Source organism: Salmo salar, chromosome 21, assembly GCF_965601325.2.
Source record: "Salmo salar chromosome 21, fSalSal1, whole genome shotgun sequence".
NCBI classification, from domain to species: Eukaryota; Metazoa; Chordata; class Actinopteri; order Salmoniformes; family Salmonidae; genus Salmo; species Salmo salar.
This window is the reverse complement of record NC_138311.1, coordinates 34,614,204-34,632,310: the sequence shown is the minus strand read 5'-3', so window position 1 is coordinate 34,632,310 and position 18,107 is coordinate 34,614,204. Positions and strand designations below refer to the sequence as shown.

The following is an 18,107-nucleotide window of genomic DNA, read 5'->3' as shown; positions in this document are numbered from 1 at the left end:
ATTGCCTCCAATCAATGTTGCAGTCACGAAAAAACCTTACTTTTATTCCCAGCCAAAGGGGGGTGGAATACTCAGTAGGGTCTCTGCTCTACTAACCAAATATTTTGTTTTTGACGGGGACTGTATCGCACAACCTGCTGCATGTCTTTTTACTCTGCCCCAATGCAATAGAGAGCAATAGTTATGTCATTTTTTTGTTTTGTAGGCACTAACTGGTTCGTTGGACAAAGCCTATATGGGGAAAGTAATGGATGTTTTTGTAGGGTTTTTGGATAAACGCAGAAAATAAGGTCTGTGGTAAACAAGGGCTTAGGAGATCTTATACGTTTTGTTCTATGAGAAAATCTCATCAGCTAACATCACTTTTTGTGAAATTTGAAGCATTTATGTAATTTAAAAAAGCACATAAAGGCTTAATTTTTCATAAAGGTCACGTTAACTGACTGATATTATCTCATAGAACAAACAGTATAAGATCTCCTCAACCTAAAATAACCTCAGAGTTTATACTCAGCGTTTATCCCAAAACTCTATTATTTTTCCATTCATTTTCTAATAGGAATGGCTGAATGAACCAGAGGTAACTAATTTCTGTTTTTTAGGACTACAAGCTGGGTCCTTGCTATCAGAGATCATTGGAACCCTACCCCATTTAAGTTGAAATGTAAAATGGTTACATAAGGGTTAAGGTTCGGGTATGGGTTAAGTCTAGGGTTAGCGTTTAGGGTAGGAACTTCCCAAGCCCAAGGATATGTGATAGCACTAACCCTTGGGCTTGTAGAGAAAAAAAACCTTACTACCTGTCTCAAGATAAAGTGTTTAGATCAAGTTTACATTTCTATGGTCCCTGTTTTCTATGCCTCTGATATAAAAACAGAAAGAAGATTAAGTAGTAGGTGTGTTTATTTTTAAAAATAAGATTTTTATGTTAAACGCAGAGGACTTGTCACCTCTGAGTTGTCATGGAGATTATTTCCGCTCGCAATTTGCCGCCCAGCAGGGCATTCTGGGATTACGGGGTCCCCCAAACTGTCATGGCGTCCTAGAAAGATGGCGTCTGCCATACAACAGGCTTTCCTGGAGTACCTAATAATTTAAATTCAAGACATTGGAGACATAGCTAGGTAAGAAAACGGTGTAAATGTGTGTTATACAAAAACTATCGGTTGTCTACAGATATATATATATTTTTTAGATGAGTCAAGACAAATAATCTACAGACGGCTAGCAAGGTGGCTAACGTTTGTCGAGTGAGGCCGGGTGCTGATTACGGCGTGTCTTTGTTAGCTAACCTGAAGTGGCTAGCCAGATTGCATTTTAATTTTCACACAATTATTAAAAGTAGTTAAGCTAAAGCTATCCAACTTGTTGTTGGACCCTCGTTGATAACTAGAAAGCATTAGCGAGCTACGCTAGCTATATGAAGTTAACTAGGTGGCATTAGCGAGCTGACGATACTTACCTACTTTGGTTGCTATGTAGTTAGCTAAGCTAAATCGTAGCTAGTGACCTGCCTGGTTAACTATCAAGTGTTATTGCCAGTTGAGATAGGCGATTACAAAACGGTTGCCTGCCTCTGTAAGTGGGTCATTGGTTATGTAATGCTGCTGCAGAGAGTGTGTTTTTATTTTTGTTGTGTACCTATACTTAGTGTAACCCTGTGGACACTCATAGCAGTTTTTTTTAACGGTAACGTTAGTATTTCATGTAATTAATCTGTATTGTCTTGACATTCTGAAACAACCTGTTGAGTGCCCTGGAATAACTGCTCTGTTTTTCCCAATAGTGACAGAGGGCCAAGAGAACGGTGGACTGCCAGGGGCCAGCGGTTTTTAGGCCATCAATCATCCCAACAAAGCTGATAAAATGGAGTGTGCAGTTGACACCCAGCCAGGTTTGTGATCATGATTTGCAGAAATATCCCTGTAATGTGAGGGATAGTTATTCTCACATAGATGGTTATAACTAAATTTGGGAAATTCATGGACTGATAAATTTTCAACTGACCTTTACTTGGTGATACTTCCTTAATTATCATTTGGAAGGTACCAGTGTATTATAAAATGATGTTTGTGGTTGCTGGTGGAACTCTGAAAAACAAGGAAATATTCAGAAAGATATTAAGATACCCTCTTTCTGTGGATTCAATATTTTTCTGAGTATTCTTAACAATTAGCATACTTCCAAATTGAGAATTAAGGAAGTATGCGCAAGTAAAGGTTTGTTGAAGGTTTCTTTACCATGCTTTCAATAGTCCATCTGCTCAACCTAAAACATAAACTATCTATGATGCTGGAAGTTCATGCTGGATTGGCTAGATCATGATATGCCAATGACACACACACCAGAGGTTGCCATGCCTCTTCCTGGCCACCCTTTCATTAGGAATTGATTTCACACGTTGTCCATGTGAACTCCCCATATTCCGAATCTAGCATAACAAAGAAATGTGATTGGTTAATCTGTGACCAAAGAATGTGGTTGGCTAATCTTTAAATTGTAATGTAATTGGTTAATCTGTGCAGGCGGGGACGAGGCTGCAGAGCAAGAACACACTCTGGAGGAAACATCTGCAAAGGAAGGAAGTGAGACGCCGCAGAAGAAGAACAAGAAGCACAAAAAACACAAGAGCAAGAAGAAGAAGAAGAAACGTGGCAAGGGAGAGCGAGAGACAAGCTCAGAGTCGGCCCCAGAGTCCGACGTAGAAAAGCCGCCAATCAGAACCAGAGCAGGGTGAGGCTCCTCCCATTAGAACCAGAACATGGTTTGACTCATCCCATGAGAACCATAACTCTGCTAGATTTCGCCCATTACAACCCGACCAGGGCTGTGTTCAGTTTGCTTGAACGTTTGCTACGTTGCGGAACTGCTTGTACTGAACAACACATTTCCCCAAAACCTTGTGTGTTCTTGAACAGACTCTGTGATACATTTGCTCCGTTTGGTGGGTGTGCCGGGATGTGGCTTGGAGCAATGATTTATGTATTTAAAGGGAAGAGGTGCATTTTGAAGCTACAACCCAACCCCTCCCTGTTTTTTAACTGACTTCAGTACAGCATCGTTTCTGTTCAATTGAACGTTCTATTACGTTTTTATGTACTGAATGCAGCCAAGTGCTAGGCAGAACAGGGTGTTGTCTGGTCACCTTTAGATGGTTTCCACACTGGAATATAGGAGGTAAAGCAGCAGAAATGTTCATCCAATAGGCTCTTGTTTGTTTGGCTCTATACCATTGGGACAATTGTGATTATAGTATTAATTATATTTGCTGCTATAATCAATATATTTTCTGTTTTTAGCTTGAGGAGTTCTGGCCCAGTGGCCTCTGATACAGCAGTAGACACGAAAGAGGAGGCAGCAAAGGACTTGATCACAGGTAAGGAGTTTGGGCCGGGTGTAGGAAACAAACCGATGCCAAGTGATTTTTTTTTTTACTGATGCTTGTGTACCTGTCCACACAGCTATACCTGAGGTAGAAGGTGATGCTAAAGCCAGAAAACACAAAAGACATGCTGGGAAAAAGAAGAGAAAAAGGAGGAGAAAAGGGGAAGAAAAGCAGGAGAAGAACTCTTCTTCACACTCCCTATCGGAGAGCGAATCTATGTCAGGAACAGATTCTGAGTCTGAGGGGAAGCCAGCTGGCATGGTAGTGCAGGCTGTTCCCATGCACTCTAAGGCCAGGCAAGAGGAGAGAGTTCCCTCCCTATGCATAACTTCGGCCCAAAAAGAGGAATCTCTGAAAGTGATATGTCAACCCTCAGATGAGTCTGCGGATGCAGGAGGAAAGGCAGAAGAGAAGGTTCCCCCTGCTAACAGGGAGAACCAAACCATCTCTGTCATAAAGCCAGAAGATCCACGGAGCGACGGGAGCTTCAGCCACACCCAGGAGCTTCCTGACATCATCCCCAAGCAGGATGGCCAGAAGGAGGAAACCAACCCAGAGCAGAGGTCAAAGGTGAAGAACCAGGCTACCTCCAGGTCAAGGTCAGGGTCGCTGACAGACACTAAGATGGCTAGATCGAGTCTTAGTCGTTCGCCAAGCCCTAAGCGGTCCAGTTCAAGTCACAGTCGTTCGCGAAGCCCCGCGCAATTGTCTGGTCAGCCTGTGTCTGGCAGGGGCAGGTCTCGATCTGGCTCAAAAAGCATGACTCCCAAGAGGAAGCAGTCCAAGTCCCCCAAAAGGACAAGACGCAAATCCCCTTCTCTGTCCCCCAGGAGAGGACGCAAGTCTCCTTCTCTGTCCCCCAGGAGAGGACGCAAGTCCCCTTCTCTGTCCCCCAGGAGAGGACGCAAGTCCCCTTCTCTGTCCCCCAGGAGAGGACGCAAGTCCCCTTCTCTGTCCCCCAGGAGAGGACGCAAGTCCCCTTCTCTGTCCCCCAGGAGAGGACGCAAGTCCCCTTCTCTGTCCCCCAGGAGAGGACGCAAGTCCCCCAAGAGGGGACTCAAGTCTCCTTCGCTGTCCCCTAAGAGACGACGTATGTCTCCTCTGTCCCCCAGGAGAGGACGCAAGTCATCTCCTCTGTCCCCTTGGAGAGGACGCAAGTCTCCTTCTGTGTCCCCTAGACGAGGGCGCAAGTTGTCTCCTCTGTCCCCTAGACGAGGGCGCAAGTTGTCTCCTCTGTCCCCTAGACGAGGGCGCAAGTTGTCTCCTCTGTCCCCTAGACGAGGGCGCAAGTTGTCTCCTCTGTCCCCAAGACGAGGGCGCAAGTTGTCTCCTCTGTCCCCAAGACGAGGGCGCAAGTTGTCTCCTCTGTCCCCAAGACGAGGGCGCAAGTTGTCTCCTCTGTCCCCTAGACGAGGGCGCAAGTTGTCTCCTCTGTCCCCTAGACGAGGGCGCAAGTTGTCTCCTCTGTCCCCTAGACGAGGGCGCAAGTTGTCCCCTTCTTTGTCCCCTAGGAGAGGGCGTAAGTTGTCCCCTTCTCTGTCCCCTAGGAGAGGGCGCAAGTCCTCTCCTTTGTCCCCTAGAAGAGGACGCAAGTCTCTGTCTAAATCCCCTAGGAGAGGACGCAAACTGTCTCCATCTCCCAGACGAGGGCGGCGGTCTGAGTCCAGGTCACATGGCTGTGTCAGAAGGTCGAGGACCAGAACCCCCCCCCCTCGTCGAGGTAGGCGTCCGTGGTCCCGCTCGCCTGTGAGGCAGACTCGCCGTTCACGCTCCAGATCTAGACGGCTCCATCGCTCCCGGTCCATGAGGAGAGGACGGCATTCCCAGAGCAGCTCCCCGTCTCGCAGAAAGAAGTCCCCCCCAAGGACACGACAGTCCCGGTCTCCAGTCAGGAGAGGCAGGCGGACTCGTTCCCGCTCTGTCGTGATCCTGAAGAGGAACAGGAAAGGCTCACGATCCAAATCCCCACGGGGCAAGGACAACAAGTCCCGCTCCCGGAGCCGCAGGATATCCAGGTCACCAGTTAAGAAAATACGTTCTCGATCACCGAAGCGGAGCAGGACAAAGTCCAGATCCCCAGGACGCAGTAAACCATCAACATCACGATCACTATCGCCGCGTAACCAGTCCAAGTCTCATACTCCTAAATCCAAATCCCAGAAAATAAACAAGCGTTCAATGTCAAAATCACCCATCAGTGACAAATCCAAGTCTGTCTCAAGCGACAGGCAATCTGAGAGCGTATCCCCAGAACGCTCAAGATCCAGGTCTACTGCCAAGGACCTAAAGTCTCCAAAAATGTCTGACAAGCATACTGCAGGCACTACTGTGAATAATGAAGCATCCACTAAGCCTGTTGGGGAAGCTGTAGCTGCAGCAGAGCCCTGGAAGCCCCTCGCTTTGGCTGCTGCCTCCAGATCTACCACACAGGGCAAGCCAGTGGCTGGGCATGCTGAAGAGAGCACCTCTGAGATTCCATCTGAAGACCATGACTCTGCAGAAGAAGAGCCGACGGGGGCAAGAAGCCCAACAAGCTCCTCTGATGAAGAGCCAGATGAGCATGCTACCTCCAGGTCTGTTTCACCAGAGACGGTTCCTGCTGATCGCCGCTCCAGGTCCTCACCTAAATCTCCCATTAAGAAGACATTTTCAAAACAACGGCAGTCCTCAACGTCAGCGTCTCCTACTAGGAAGTCCCGATCACCTGCCGGTAGGAAGATGTCCACCTCTCCCTCATGGAGGTGCTCCCGGTCCAAGTCCATCTCTCCCTCTCAGTCCAAGTCTGCCTCCAGAAGGAGACGTTCCAAGTCCCCAGCCAGGAAAAGGAAGTCTGTCTCCCCGCCTACCAGACGGAAGAAGTGGTCGAAGTCCAGAAGTCCGGCCCGGCGCAGGAGATCACGGTCTAAGTCACCGGTACGGCGCAGGAAGTCACGTTCCAAGTCCAGAACCAGGACCAAGCGCTCGAAGTCCCGCTCCCCGGCCAGAAGGAAGAGGTCCAAGTCCGCAGACAGGAGCAAACGCTCCAAGTCTCGCTCTCCAGGCCGGAGGAGAAGGTCCCGCTCTGGGTCGCGGCGGCGTCGACCCGTCATGCGGAATCGCTCGTTTGACCGACGAGACCGATGGAAACGGGAACCAAGCCACTCGCCAATCCTCATCCTCCGCAAGCGCCGTTCCACATCTCGAGGCCGCCGCAGTGCCAGCAAGACCCCTCCTCGTCTCACTGAGCTGGGTAAGACTACACCTATGGTATAATCAGGGTTGGGTGGATTACTCAAAATAGTAACAATCGATTTACATTGATTACTTTTGGATTACTTTAACTTCTAACACTTAGCGCCCTATAAAATTGGTTTTATTTTTTTGCCTGATTTTGTTCTGTTTTTTCCAAAATTCAGTGTTCTTCGTTTTGTTTTTCTCTGGTTTGTTTTGTAAAAAAAAAAATTGCCGAAATTGTATGTTCTAAGTCCACAACAATGCTTAAACCACATCAGGAGACCACTATTGAGGTCAGATTTTCATTTATTTTTTAATATTTAAAAAAAATAAAATAATTGTGGGTGTAGTAGCCCTTTAATGCAAGTGCGCCAGCCAGAGACCATTGTTTGGTTAGCAGTGTTTCTGTAGCGCTCATGTGATTGCAGATTTGGCTAAATAAATGGTAACTCATTTTATGCAAAATATCATATCATTCTGCCAGGCAGGCATTGGCTACTTTGTTGTTAACATTTAATTGAGAAGGTTTTTGGGAACGGCATTCAATTTACCAGTAGACTGTTGTCATTAGCATTATCGCAAACGGCTACACAGTGTAGACTACACATGCACGCACCGCACAACTCACACAGACGGGCCATTTCAGACTGTTTCAGGATAATCATTTGTTAATGTCTTATGATTAACTTGGGCAAATAAATACATTTTCTAATAAGTTCAATACATATTTTATATTGTTGAATTCCATTTTAATGTCTGGATTCCGTCCGCGTTTACCGCAACGTGGCTTTAATAGGGCCCTAAACACCCAGACATATTTTAACTTTACATTTTTATCAAATCTAATCTAGCATTTTTTTTATTTAGTAACATGATTATTTCCAAATTGGAACTAGTGTGGCAGCATAGCTTAAAAAACCTAGAATTCACATGTTCTATTTTATGTGCAAGAGCATAGTCACAGTACTCCGTGTAAAACGTTTCAGTTTCAATCGTCTCATAAAGTCTTGCCTAAATCAGTGATTGTCATGAATGTGTGGTTTGACAACTAGGCAATTATAATTTAAAAAATAAATTATTATATATATATATATTTTAAATGTACATTAATTTGTCTAAATCTTTTGGGGCAGTAATATCACATAGGTTAATTCATTTGGGGCTAATTCCACAACTGATGAAGTGATTAGCTAGATTCCTAACTAAATATAGCCCATTATTACTGATAGCTAGCCATGTTGTTGATATATTAACGTAGTAGCGACTACTGAATCGGCTCCCTGACTTACCTATTGCTACTCATTGGAGCCTATGATCACTCGGCTACACATGCCTCTCCCTAATGTCAATATGCCTTGTCTATTGCTGTTATGGTTAGTGATTGTCTTATTTCACTGTAGAGCCCCCAGCCCTGCCCAATATGCCTTAGATAGCCCTTTTGTCCACCCTCCACACATGCGGTGACCTCACCTGGCTTAACTGGTGCCTCGAGACACAACCTCTCGTCACTCAATCCCTAGGTTTACCTCCACTGTATTCACATCCTACCATACCCTTGTCTGTACATTATGCCTTGACTCTATTCTTCCACGCCCAAAAATCTGCTCCTTTTACTCTCTGTTCCGAACGCACTAGACGACCAGTTCTTATAGCCTTTAGCTCTACCCTTATCCTACTCCTCCTCTGTACCTCTGGTGATGTAGAGATTAACCCAGGCCCTGCAGCCCCCAGCACCACTCCCATTCCCCAGGCGCTCTCATTTGTTGACTTCTGTAACCGTAAAAGCCTTGGTTTCATGCAACCTCTTACATCTAGACGTTCCGCTAGCGGAACACCTGCTCCAATATCCAATGATAGGCGTGGCGCGAATTACAAATTCCTCAAAAATACAAAAACTTCAATTTTTCAAACATATGACTATTTCACAGCATTTTAAAGACAAGACTCTCCTTTATCTAACCACACTGTCCGATTTCAAAAAGGCTTTACAGCGAAAGCAAAACATTAGATTGTCAGCAGAGTACCAAGCCAGAAATAATCAGACACCCATTTTTCAAGCTAGCATATAATGTCACAAAAACCCAGAAGACAGCTAAATGCAGCACTAACCTTTGATGATCTTCATCAGATGACAACCCTAGGACATTATGTTATACAATACATGCATGTTTTGTTCAATCAAGTTCATATTTATATCAAAAACCAGCTTTTTACATTAGCATGTGACGTTCAGAACTAGCATACCCCCCGCAAACTTCCGGAGGAATTTTCTAACAATTTACTAAATTACTCACGATAAATGTTCACAAAAAGCATAACAATTATTTTAAGAATTATAGATACAGAACTCCTCTATGCACTCGATATGTCCGATTTTAAAATAGCTTTTTGGTGAAAGCACATTTTGCAATATTCTAAGTACATAGCCCAGCCATCACGGGCTAGCTATTTAGACACCCGGCAAGTTTAGCACTCACCAATATCAGATTTACTATTATAAAAGTTTGATTACCTTTTGTTGTCTTTGTCAGAATGCACTCCCAGGACTGCTACTTCAATAACAAATGTTGGTTTGGTCCAAAATAATCCATTGTTATATCCGAATAGCGGCGTTTTGTTCGTGCGTCCCAGACACTATCCGAAATGGTAAATCAGGGTCGCGCGCATGGCGCAATTCGTGACAAAAAAAATCTAAATATTCCATTACCGTACTTCGAAGCATGTCAACCGCTGTTTAAAATCCATTTTTATGCAATTTTTCTCGTAAAAAAGCGATAATATTCCGACCGGGAATGTCCATTTAGCTAAACAGAGGAAAGAAAACAAAGCTTTCGGTCGACGCGGGCACGAGCCTGAGTCTCACAGTACTGTAACCAGCCACTACCCAAACGTGCTACTTTGTTTCAGCCAGAGCCTGCAAAGCCACGATTCAGTATTTTGCCGCCTTCTGAGAGCCTATGGCAGCCGTAGGAAGTGTCACGGGACAGCTAAGATCCTCACTCTTCAATAAACAGAGACAAGAAGAATGACACCTTGTCAGACAGGCCACTTCCTGCATGAAATCTTCTCAGGTTTTTGCCTGCCATATGAGTTCTGTTATACTCACAGACACCATTCAAACAGTTTTAGAAACTTTGGAGTGTTTTCTATCCAAAGCCAATAATTATATGCATATTCTAGTTACTGGGCAGGAGTAGTAACCAGATTAAATCGGGTACGTTTTTTATCCAGCTGTGAAAATACTGCCCCCTAGCCATAACAGGTTAACATCAGAAGCCTCCTCCCTAAGTTTGTTTTATTCACTGCTTTAGCACACTCCGCCAACCCTGATGTCCTAGCCGTGCCTGAATCTTGGCTTAGGAAGGCCACCAAAAATCCAGAAATTTCTATCCCCAACTACATTTTCCGACAAGATAGAACTCCCAAAGGGGCGCAGTGGCAAACATTTCGAGCTTCTACTTTTAAAAATCCACCTTTGCAGAAACAAGTCTCTCACTGTTGCCGCTTGTTATAGACCCCCCTCAGCCCCCAGCTGTGCCCTGGACACCATATGTGAATTCATTGCCCCCCATCTATCTTCAGAGTTCGTACTGTTAGGTGACCTAAACTGGGATATGCTTAACACCCCGGCCGTACTTCAAACTAAACTAGATGCCCTCAATCTCACACAAATTATCAAGGAACCCTAAACGCTAAATCCGTAACCATGGGCACCCTTTTAGATATCATCCTGACCAACTTGCTTTCTAAATACATTTCTTTCGTCTTCAACCAGGATTTCAGCGATCACTGCCACGTTGCCTGCGTCCGTAATGGGTCCGCGGTCAAACGACCACCCCTCATCACTGTCAAATGCTCCCTAAAACACTTCAGCGAGCAGACCTTTCTAATCGACCTGCCCCGGGTATCCTGGAAGGATATCGACCTCATTCCGTCAGTAGAGGATGCCTGGTTGCTCTTTAACTTCTTACATCCGTTCCGCCAGCGGAACCCCTAGCCAACAGCCAATGGGATCGCATGGCGCAAAATACAAAAACAACTAAAATACAACAATTCAATTTTCTCAAACATAAGACTATTTTACACCATTTGAAAGATAAACCTCTCCTGAATCCAACCACGTTGTCCGATTTCAAAAAGGCTTTACAGCGAAAGCAAAACATTAGATTGTTAGGATACGACCACAGCAAAAAACAACACAGCCATTTTCTTAGCAAAGACAGCCATTTTCAAAGCAAGGTTAGCCGTCCAAAAGCACAAAACCATCTAAAATTATGCACTAACCTTTGACGATATTCATCAGATTACACTCCTAGGACATTGTTAGACAATACATGCATTTTTTGTTCCAGCAAGTTCATATTTATATTTAAAAAAAAAAACATTTTACATTTGCGCGTGACTTTCAGAAAATGTATTCACCCCAAAATTCCCAGTGAATTTACAAAAATACTCATCATAAATGTTGACAAAATACATAATTATTTTAAGAATGATAGATACAGTACTCTTTTATGCACCCGCTGTGTCAGATTTCAAAATAACTTTACGTAGAAAGCACATTGTTCAATATTCTGAGTACTGAGCACCATGCTATTTAGTTAGCAGTCCAGCCACAGCATCCCCAAAATGCTGAAATGTGTTAAAAATATGATCTTACCTTTGCTGATCTTCGGCTGAATGCACTCGGAAGGTCTCCCACTTCCACAAGAAATGTTCATTTGTTCGATAAAGTCCATAATTTGTCTAAATAAATCCGTTTTGATGGCGCGTCCAGATCCCCATTCCAAAATGCATCTTTCCACCGTCGACGAAAAGTTATAAAGTTCCCTCAGCGTTTGTAGTAACATGTCAAACCATGTTCACAATCAATCTTTAGGGTGTTATAATTGTAGAATTGCGATAATATTCCAACCGGACAATAGCAGATTCATTACAAAAGAAAAATGGCTAATCCTTCATGAGCGCGCGCGAGGTAAGGCAATGACCCCAGGTTGACCACATATTCTTCCGGAAGTTATTCAATCAAATTGCATTGTAGATACCTCATAAAGAGGTTCGAATGACTGTTGGCATCTAGTGGAAGCCTTAGGAAGTGCAATATGACAGCACAGACACTGTAGTTTAGATGGAACTTCATTTGAAATGACTACAGCCATCTGAGGTCAAACTTCCTGTTCGGATTTTTCTCAGGTTTTTGCCTGCCATATGAGTTCTGTTATACTCACAGACATCATTCAAACAGTTTTATAAACTTCAGTGTTTTCTATCCAAATCTACTAATAATATGCATATTCTAGTTCCTGGGCCCGAGTAGTAGGCCGTTTAATTTGGGTACGTTTTTCATCCGGCCGTGAAAATACTGCCCCCTATAGTGAAGAGGTTAAAAGTGCTTTCCTCACCATCTTAAATGAGCATGCCCCATTAAAAAAATGTAGAACTAAGAACCGATATAGCCCTTGCTTCACCCCAAACTTGACTGCCCTTGACCAGCACAAACACATCCTGTGGCGTTCTGCATTAGCATCGAATAGCCCCCGCGATATGCAACTTTTCAGGGAAGTCAGGAACCACACAGTCAGTTAGGAAAGCTAAGGCTAGCTTTTTCAAACAGAAATTTGCATCCTGTAGCACTAATTCCCCCAAAATGTGGACACTGTAAAGTCCATGGAGAATAAGAGCACCTCCTCCCAGCTGCCCACTGCACTGAGGCTAGGAAACACTGTCACAACCGATAAATCTACGATAATCGATCATTTCAATAAGCATTTTTCTACGGCTGGCCATGCTTTCCACCTGGCTACCCCTACCCCGGCCAACAGCTCTGCAACCCCTGCAGCAACTTGCCCAAGCCCCCCTTGCTTCTCCTTAACCCAAATCCAGACAGCTAATGTTCTGAAAGAGCAAAATCTGGATCCCTACAAATCAGCTGGGCTAGATAATCTGGACCCTCTCTTTCTAAAATTATCCGCCAAAATTGTTTCAACCCCTATTATTAGTCTGTTCAACCTCTTTCGTATCGTCTGAGATCCCCAAAGATTGGAAAGGTGCCGCGGTCATCCCCCTCTTGAAAGGGGTAGACTCTCTAGACCCAAACTGTTATAGACCTACATCCATCCTGCCCTGCCTTTCTAAAATCTTCGAAAGCCAAGTTAACAAACAGATCACCGACCATTTCGAATCCCACCGTACCTTCTCCGCTATGCAATCTGGTTTCAGAGCTGGTCATGGGTGTACCTCAGCCACGCTCAAGGTCCTAAAATATATCATAACCGCCATCGATGAAAGACAGTACTGTGCAGCCGTCTTCATCGACCTGGCCAAGGCTTTCGTCAATCACCGCATTCTTATCGGTAGACTCAATATCCTTGGTTTCTCAAATGACTGCCTTGCCTGTTTCACAAACTACCTCTCAGACAGAGTTCAGTCTGTCAAATCGGATGGCCTGTTGTCCGGACCTCTGGCAGTCTCTATGGGGGTGCCACAGGGTTCAATTCTCGGGCCGACTCTTTTCTCTGTATATATCAATGTCGCTCTTGCTGCTGGTGATTTTCTGATCCACCTCTACGCAGACGACAACATTCTGTATACATCTGGCCCTTCAATGCAACACAACACTCCTTCTGTGGCCTCCAACTGCTTTTAAATGCTAGTAAAACTAAATGCATGCTCTTCAACCGACTGCTGCCCACACCCGCCTGCCCGTCTAGCATCACTACTCTGGACGGTTTCGACTTAGAATATGTGGACAACTACAAATACCTTGGTGTCTGGTTAGACTGTAAACTCTCCTTCCAAACTCGCATTAAGCATCTACAATTCAAAATTAACTATCCTACCGATCCTTGACTTCGGCGATGTCATTTACAAAACACCCTCCAACACTCTACTCAGCAAATTGGATGCAGTCGATCACAGTGCCATCTGTTTTGTCACCAAAGCCCAATATACTACCCACCACTGCGACCTGTATGCTCTCGTTGGCTGGCCCTCGCTACATATTTGTCGCCAAACCCACTGGCTCCAGGTCATCTATACGTTTTTGCTAGGTAAAGCCCTGCCTTATCTCAGCTCACTGGTCACCATAGCAACACCCACCCGTAGCATGCACTGCAGCAGGTATATTTCACTGGTCATCCCCAAAGCCAACACTTCCTTTGGCCGCCTTTCCTTCCAGTTCTCTGCTGCCAATGACTGGAACGAATTGAAAAAATCACTGAAGCTGGAGTCTTATATCTCCCTCTCTAACTTTAAGCATCAGCTGTCAGAGCAGCTTACCTATGACTGTACCTGTACACAACCCATCTGTAAATAGCACACCCAACTACCTCATTCCCATATTGTTATTTATCTTCTTGCTCTTTTGCACCCCAGTATTTCTACTTGCACATCAGCATCTGCACATCTATCACTCCAGTGTTAATGTTAAATTGTAATTATTTTGCCTCTATGGCCTATTTATTGCCTTACCTTCCTAATCTTCTACATTTGCACACACTGTATACGGATTTTTCTTTTGTGTTATTGACTACGTTTGTTTATGTGTAACTCTGTGTTGTTTGTGTCCACTGCTTTGCTTTATCTTGGCCAGGTCGCAGTTGTAAATGAGAACTTGTTCTCAACTGGCCTACCTGGTTAAATAAAGGTGAAAAAAAATTATAATATGCAGTGCCTTAAGAACTGTACACTCCTTGACTATTTCTACATTTTGTTGTTACAGCCTAAATTTAAAATGGATTCAATTTAGATTTTTAGTCACTGCCCTACACACAATACCCCCCTAATGTCAAAGTGGAATTATGCTTTTAGAATTTTTTACTTAAAAAAAAATAATACAAGCTGAAATGTCTTGAGTCAATAAGTATTCAACCTAAATACGTTCAGGAGGAAAAATGTGGTTCTCTAGTTGCATGGACTCCCTCTGTGTGCAATAGTGTAACATGATTTTTGATTGACTACCTCATCCTTTTTACCCCACTCACACAATTAATTATCTGTAAGGTCCCTGAGTTGAGCGGTGAATTTCAAACAAAGATTCAACCACAAAGACCACGGAGGTTTTCCAATGCCTTGCAAAGATGTTCATATGGGTTAAATGGAATAGTAAATGAAATATGGACACTGACTGTAGGCCAATAACATCTCACACATTTCTTTACAACCCGGGTGTGCAAAACTCTTAGACTTACCCGGAAAGACTCACAGCTTTAATCTCTGCAAAAGGTGATTCTAAAATGTATTGACACAGGGGGTTGAATACTTACCTAATCAAGAAATAGTGTTTTATTTTTTATAAATGTTTTTTATTTAATTTTTTACAAATGTTCACATTTTTGGTGTAGATTGTTGACACAAATTGACAATTAAATCCATTTTAATCCCACTTTGTAACGCAACAAAATGTGGAAAAAGTTGAGTTGTATATCCTTTCTGAAGGCACTGTATAACAGTACATTTTATGTATAGGTTTATGCACCCACCTTGAATGGCTGACGTGAGTGCCCATTGTTCAATATTGAATACAATTCAGACTAGAAAGCTGGGATCTTTTTCTCTTCAGTAACAATGGTGGTTGCTTTCGATACTGTTTTCCCTGCGATTATGCGTACATTTTGAAATATTCTGCAATCCGAAAGCATTTCACAAAGGAGTTGGAGAGAGTGAAACTGCACTGTTTCAAAGCAGCAATCAGGAACTCTTGTCCAGATCAGGATTTCCCAAACTCTGTTCTGGGGTCTCCCCAGGGTGCACATTTTGGTTTTTGCCCTAGTACTACACAGCTGATTCAAATAATTAAAGATTGATGATGAGTTGGTCATTTGAATCAGCTGTGTAGTGCTAGAGCAAAAACCAAAACGTGCCCCCAGGGGGAGCTCCAGGACCAAGTTTGGGAAACGGGTCCAGATGAGTGTGCTTGACCAGTGGGCCAGTTGTAAATGTTTTGGAAGCCTTATCTATTAATTCAATCACAAAAGCAGCTGTCCACCCTTGATGGGCGATCAATAGAATCTCTGAGAGCATGTGAGAAGTCTTGATGGTGTGCTAAATGAAAGCGACGAGTTTTAATCAAATTTTCCTCTTCATATTAGAACATAATCCCAAAAGTAATCAGTCGTATATGCTTTTCAAAATTAATCAGTTGATCAATTACTTCATTTTTGTTATCGGATTACGTAATCCCAGTTGCATGTAATTCGTTACTACCCAACCCTGGGTATAATATCCAATGTACTATTATTGTTTAGTACCCTCAGTTTAATGGTGGCTGTTCTAGGCACCTTAGAACAGATTAGGTCTGAGAAGGTAGTCTGAAATTCTGCTGTTGACAGATGTCTGTTCCCTCCTCTCTCTTTACTCTCCCCTTTCTCTATTCACAGACAAAGACCAGCTCCTGGAGATAGCGAAGGCCAATGCAGCAGCCATGTGTGCTAAAGCAGGTGTGCCCATCCCAGAGAGTCTGAGACCCAAGGCCATCCTCCAGCTGCCCCTGCCCAACCCAGCCCCAACTCCCCTGAATCTGCCTCTTCCCCTGCCGTTGCCTCTCAACATGCCCGGCATGGGCATGCCCAATATGCCCAACATGAACATGCACATGTCCAACATTCACATGCCCAACATGTCCAACATTCACATGCCCAACATGTCCAACATTCACATGCCCAACATGAACATGCCCAACATGAACATGCCCAACATGAACATGCCCAACATGAACATGCCCAACATGAACATGAGTATGCCTAATATGAATATGCCCAATATGGGCAATATGTCAAATATGGCCATGAGTGCTGCCATGGCCAGTATGACAGCTGCCACCATGACTGCAGCTCTCACCAATATGGCCCAGATGTCAAACATGCCTCAGATGGCCCCCCTCCCCACTATCACCAACAAGCCCCAGATGGCCCCCCTCCCCACCATCACCAACAAGCCCCCTCCTAGCCAGGTTCCCCAAACAACCCTTCCCCCCCTCAACCTGGACCACATAGAGGAGGTGAAGAGGAAGGTGACTCAGCAGGCCAACATCTACAGCATCAAGGAGCTCACTGAGGTAAGACTTACAAGAGGCTTCACTTGCAATGTATGTTATAACAAAGATCTACTTAATGCAATGTGTATGTAGACTCCCCATATGGATTACAGCAAGCATTCAACTTTAGTTCAGACTCCTAGTCTGGTTTATGTAGTTATGTATTTGAGGTTAGAAACAGAAGACTATACTTTTTTTGGGTGGTTCTCTTGTACTACTCTGACTGTTCACATCACAATGATTTGTGTATGTTTTTAAAATCAATCTGTGTGTATATGTGTTTAGAAATGTAAGATGATAGCGGCGAGTAAAGAGGAGATGGCCATAGCGAAGCCACACGTGTCTGATGACGAAGATGAGGACAGGAAACCACGCGGCAAGAGCTTCCTCAGTGTAAGAACTCCCAACCTTCATCCTAACATTCACCCAACATTCACACACATTAGATGCATGATGAACAGAGTGATGACATTGTAACTTAGACTTTTCTCTTTATTCCGCAGTAACTTTTATTTGGGGTGGATCACATGAGGCGAAAGGCTCCCCATGGAAACATCACCAGGCGGACAGAAGTGCGGGTTGTTGTGGTTACAGAGAAGGAACAGCGTCAGATCCTGCCAGCCCCTTTTCCCTGGACAATCATTCCCTCCCCCAGCCCCTCCCATCAGTGCTCTAGTTGTCTGGGTTTCCACATGCTTCCAAAGCCACGGTCAGATTTCAAAGCTACAAAGTAAAAATTGTCTACATAAATTAGCTTTTTGGTCTTCATTTAGGATTAGGCATAAGGTTAAGGTTAGGTGTATGTTTCAAATCAAATTTGAAGAAGAAATTGTACAAATGGGTGGGGTTTAGCCATAATTATGACTTCGTGGCTATGGAAGCTAGTGACGACCCATTGGACAGATTGGAGTGTACAGTGTGGTTACTCCTAGCTTCTACACGTTGGTCAGACAGCTGTCTGGACAATGACTGAAGATAAATGAAAGAAGGAACACACTTTCAAAGTTTTGTCGACCCTTTCTAATGTTAAACTTTTTGTGTTTAGTTTTTGTGTTCAGTGATTAAATTACCAGCTCACGGTTCCTTTAGTGACATTTTAACCTGTGAGTGAACTGCTAGGACTGCCCTCGGTGCGCGCACGCACAGATGTCAGTAATATGATGGTCAGCTGTTTTTGTAGTGATGGGCAGACTGACCAGGTTATTCCATTGAGAAGACAAACTGATCAGGGCTTTGGAGGATCCACTCTTAATGTTTTGTCACTTCTAGTATTTCTCTATGGTGTTTTTCTGTTAAATACCTGATGTAATCTTTAGCTATTTTAATGACTTAAAATACATTTTAGGATTTCCTTGGTCAGTAGGGTATTATTTGGCTGGCTTTGTACATAATGTATTGATGATTATTAAAGGAAACCAGAAAATTACCTTTCTTGTGTTCTTTATGTAGGAGCTCTTATGGTCAGAAGTACTGACG

The 18,107-nt window shown here is 43.9% G+C and overlaps 1 protein-coding gene across 1 annotated transcript; it reads left to right on the top strand.

Annotated features, from left to right (window-relative positions):
- The first annotated feature begins 988 nt into the window (after positions 1–988).
- On the top strand, positions 989–18,057 carry LOC106582233 (uncharacterized). Its single transcript, XM_014165099.3, has 8 exons — positions 989–1,124; positions 1,787–1,894; positions 2,526–2,733; positions 3,300–3,376; positions 3,462–6,614; positions 15,976–16,652; positions 16,917–17,024; positions 17,135–18,057. The coding sequence occupies exons 2-8, from the start codon at positions 1,867–1,869 to the stop codon at positions 17,135–17,137; spliced, it is 4,254 nt and encodes a 1,417-aa protein (XP_014020574.3). The 5' UTR covers positions 989–1,124; positions 1,787–1,866; the 3' UTR covers positions 17,138–18,057.
- Positions 18,058–18,107: the final 50 nt, after the last annotated feature.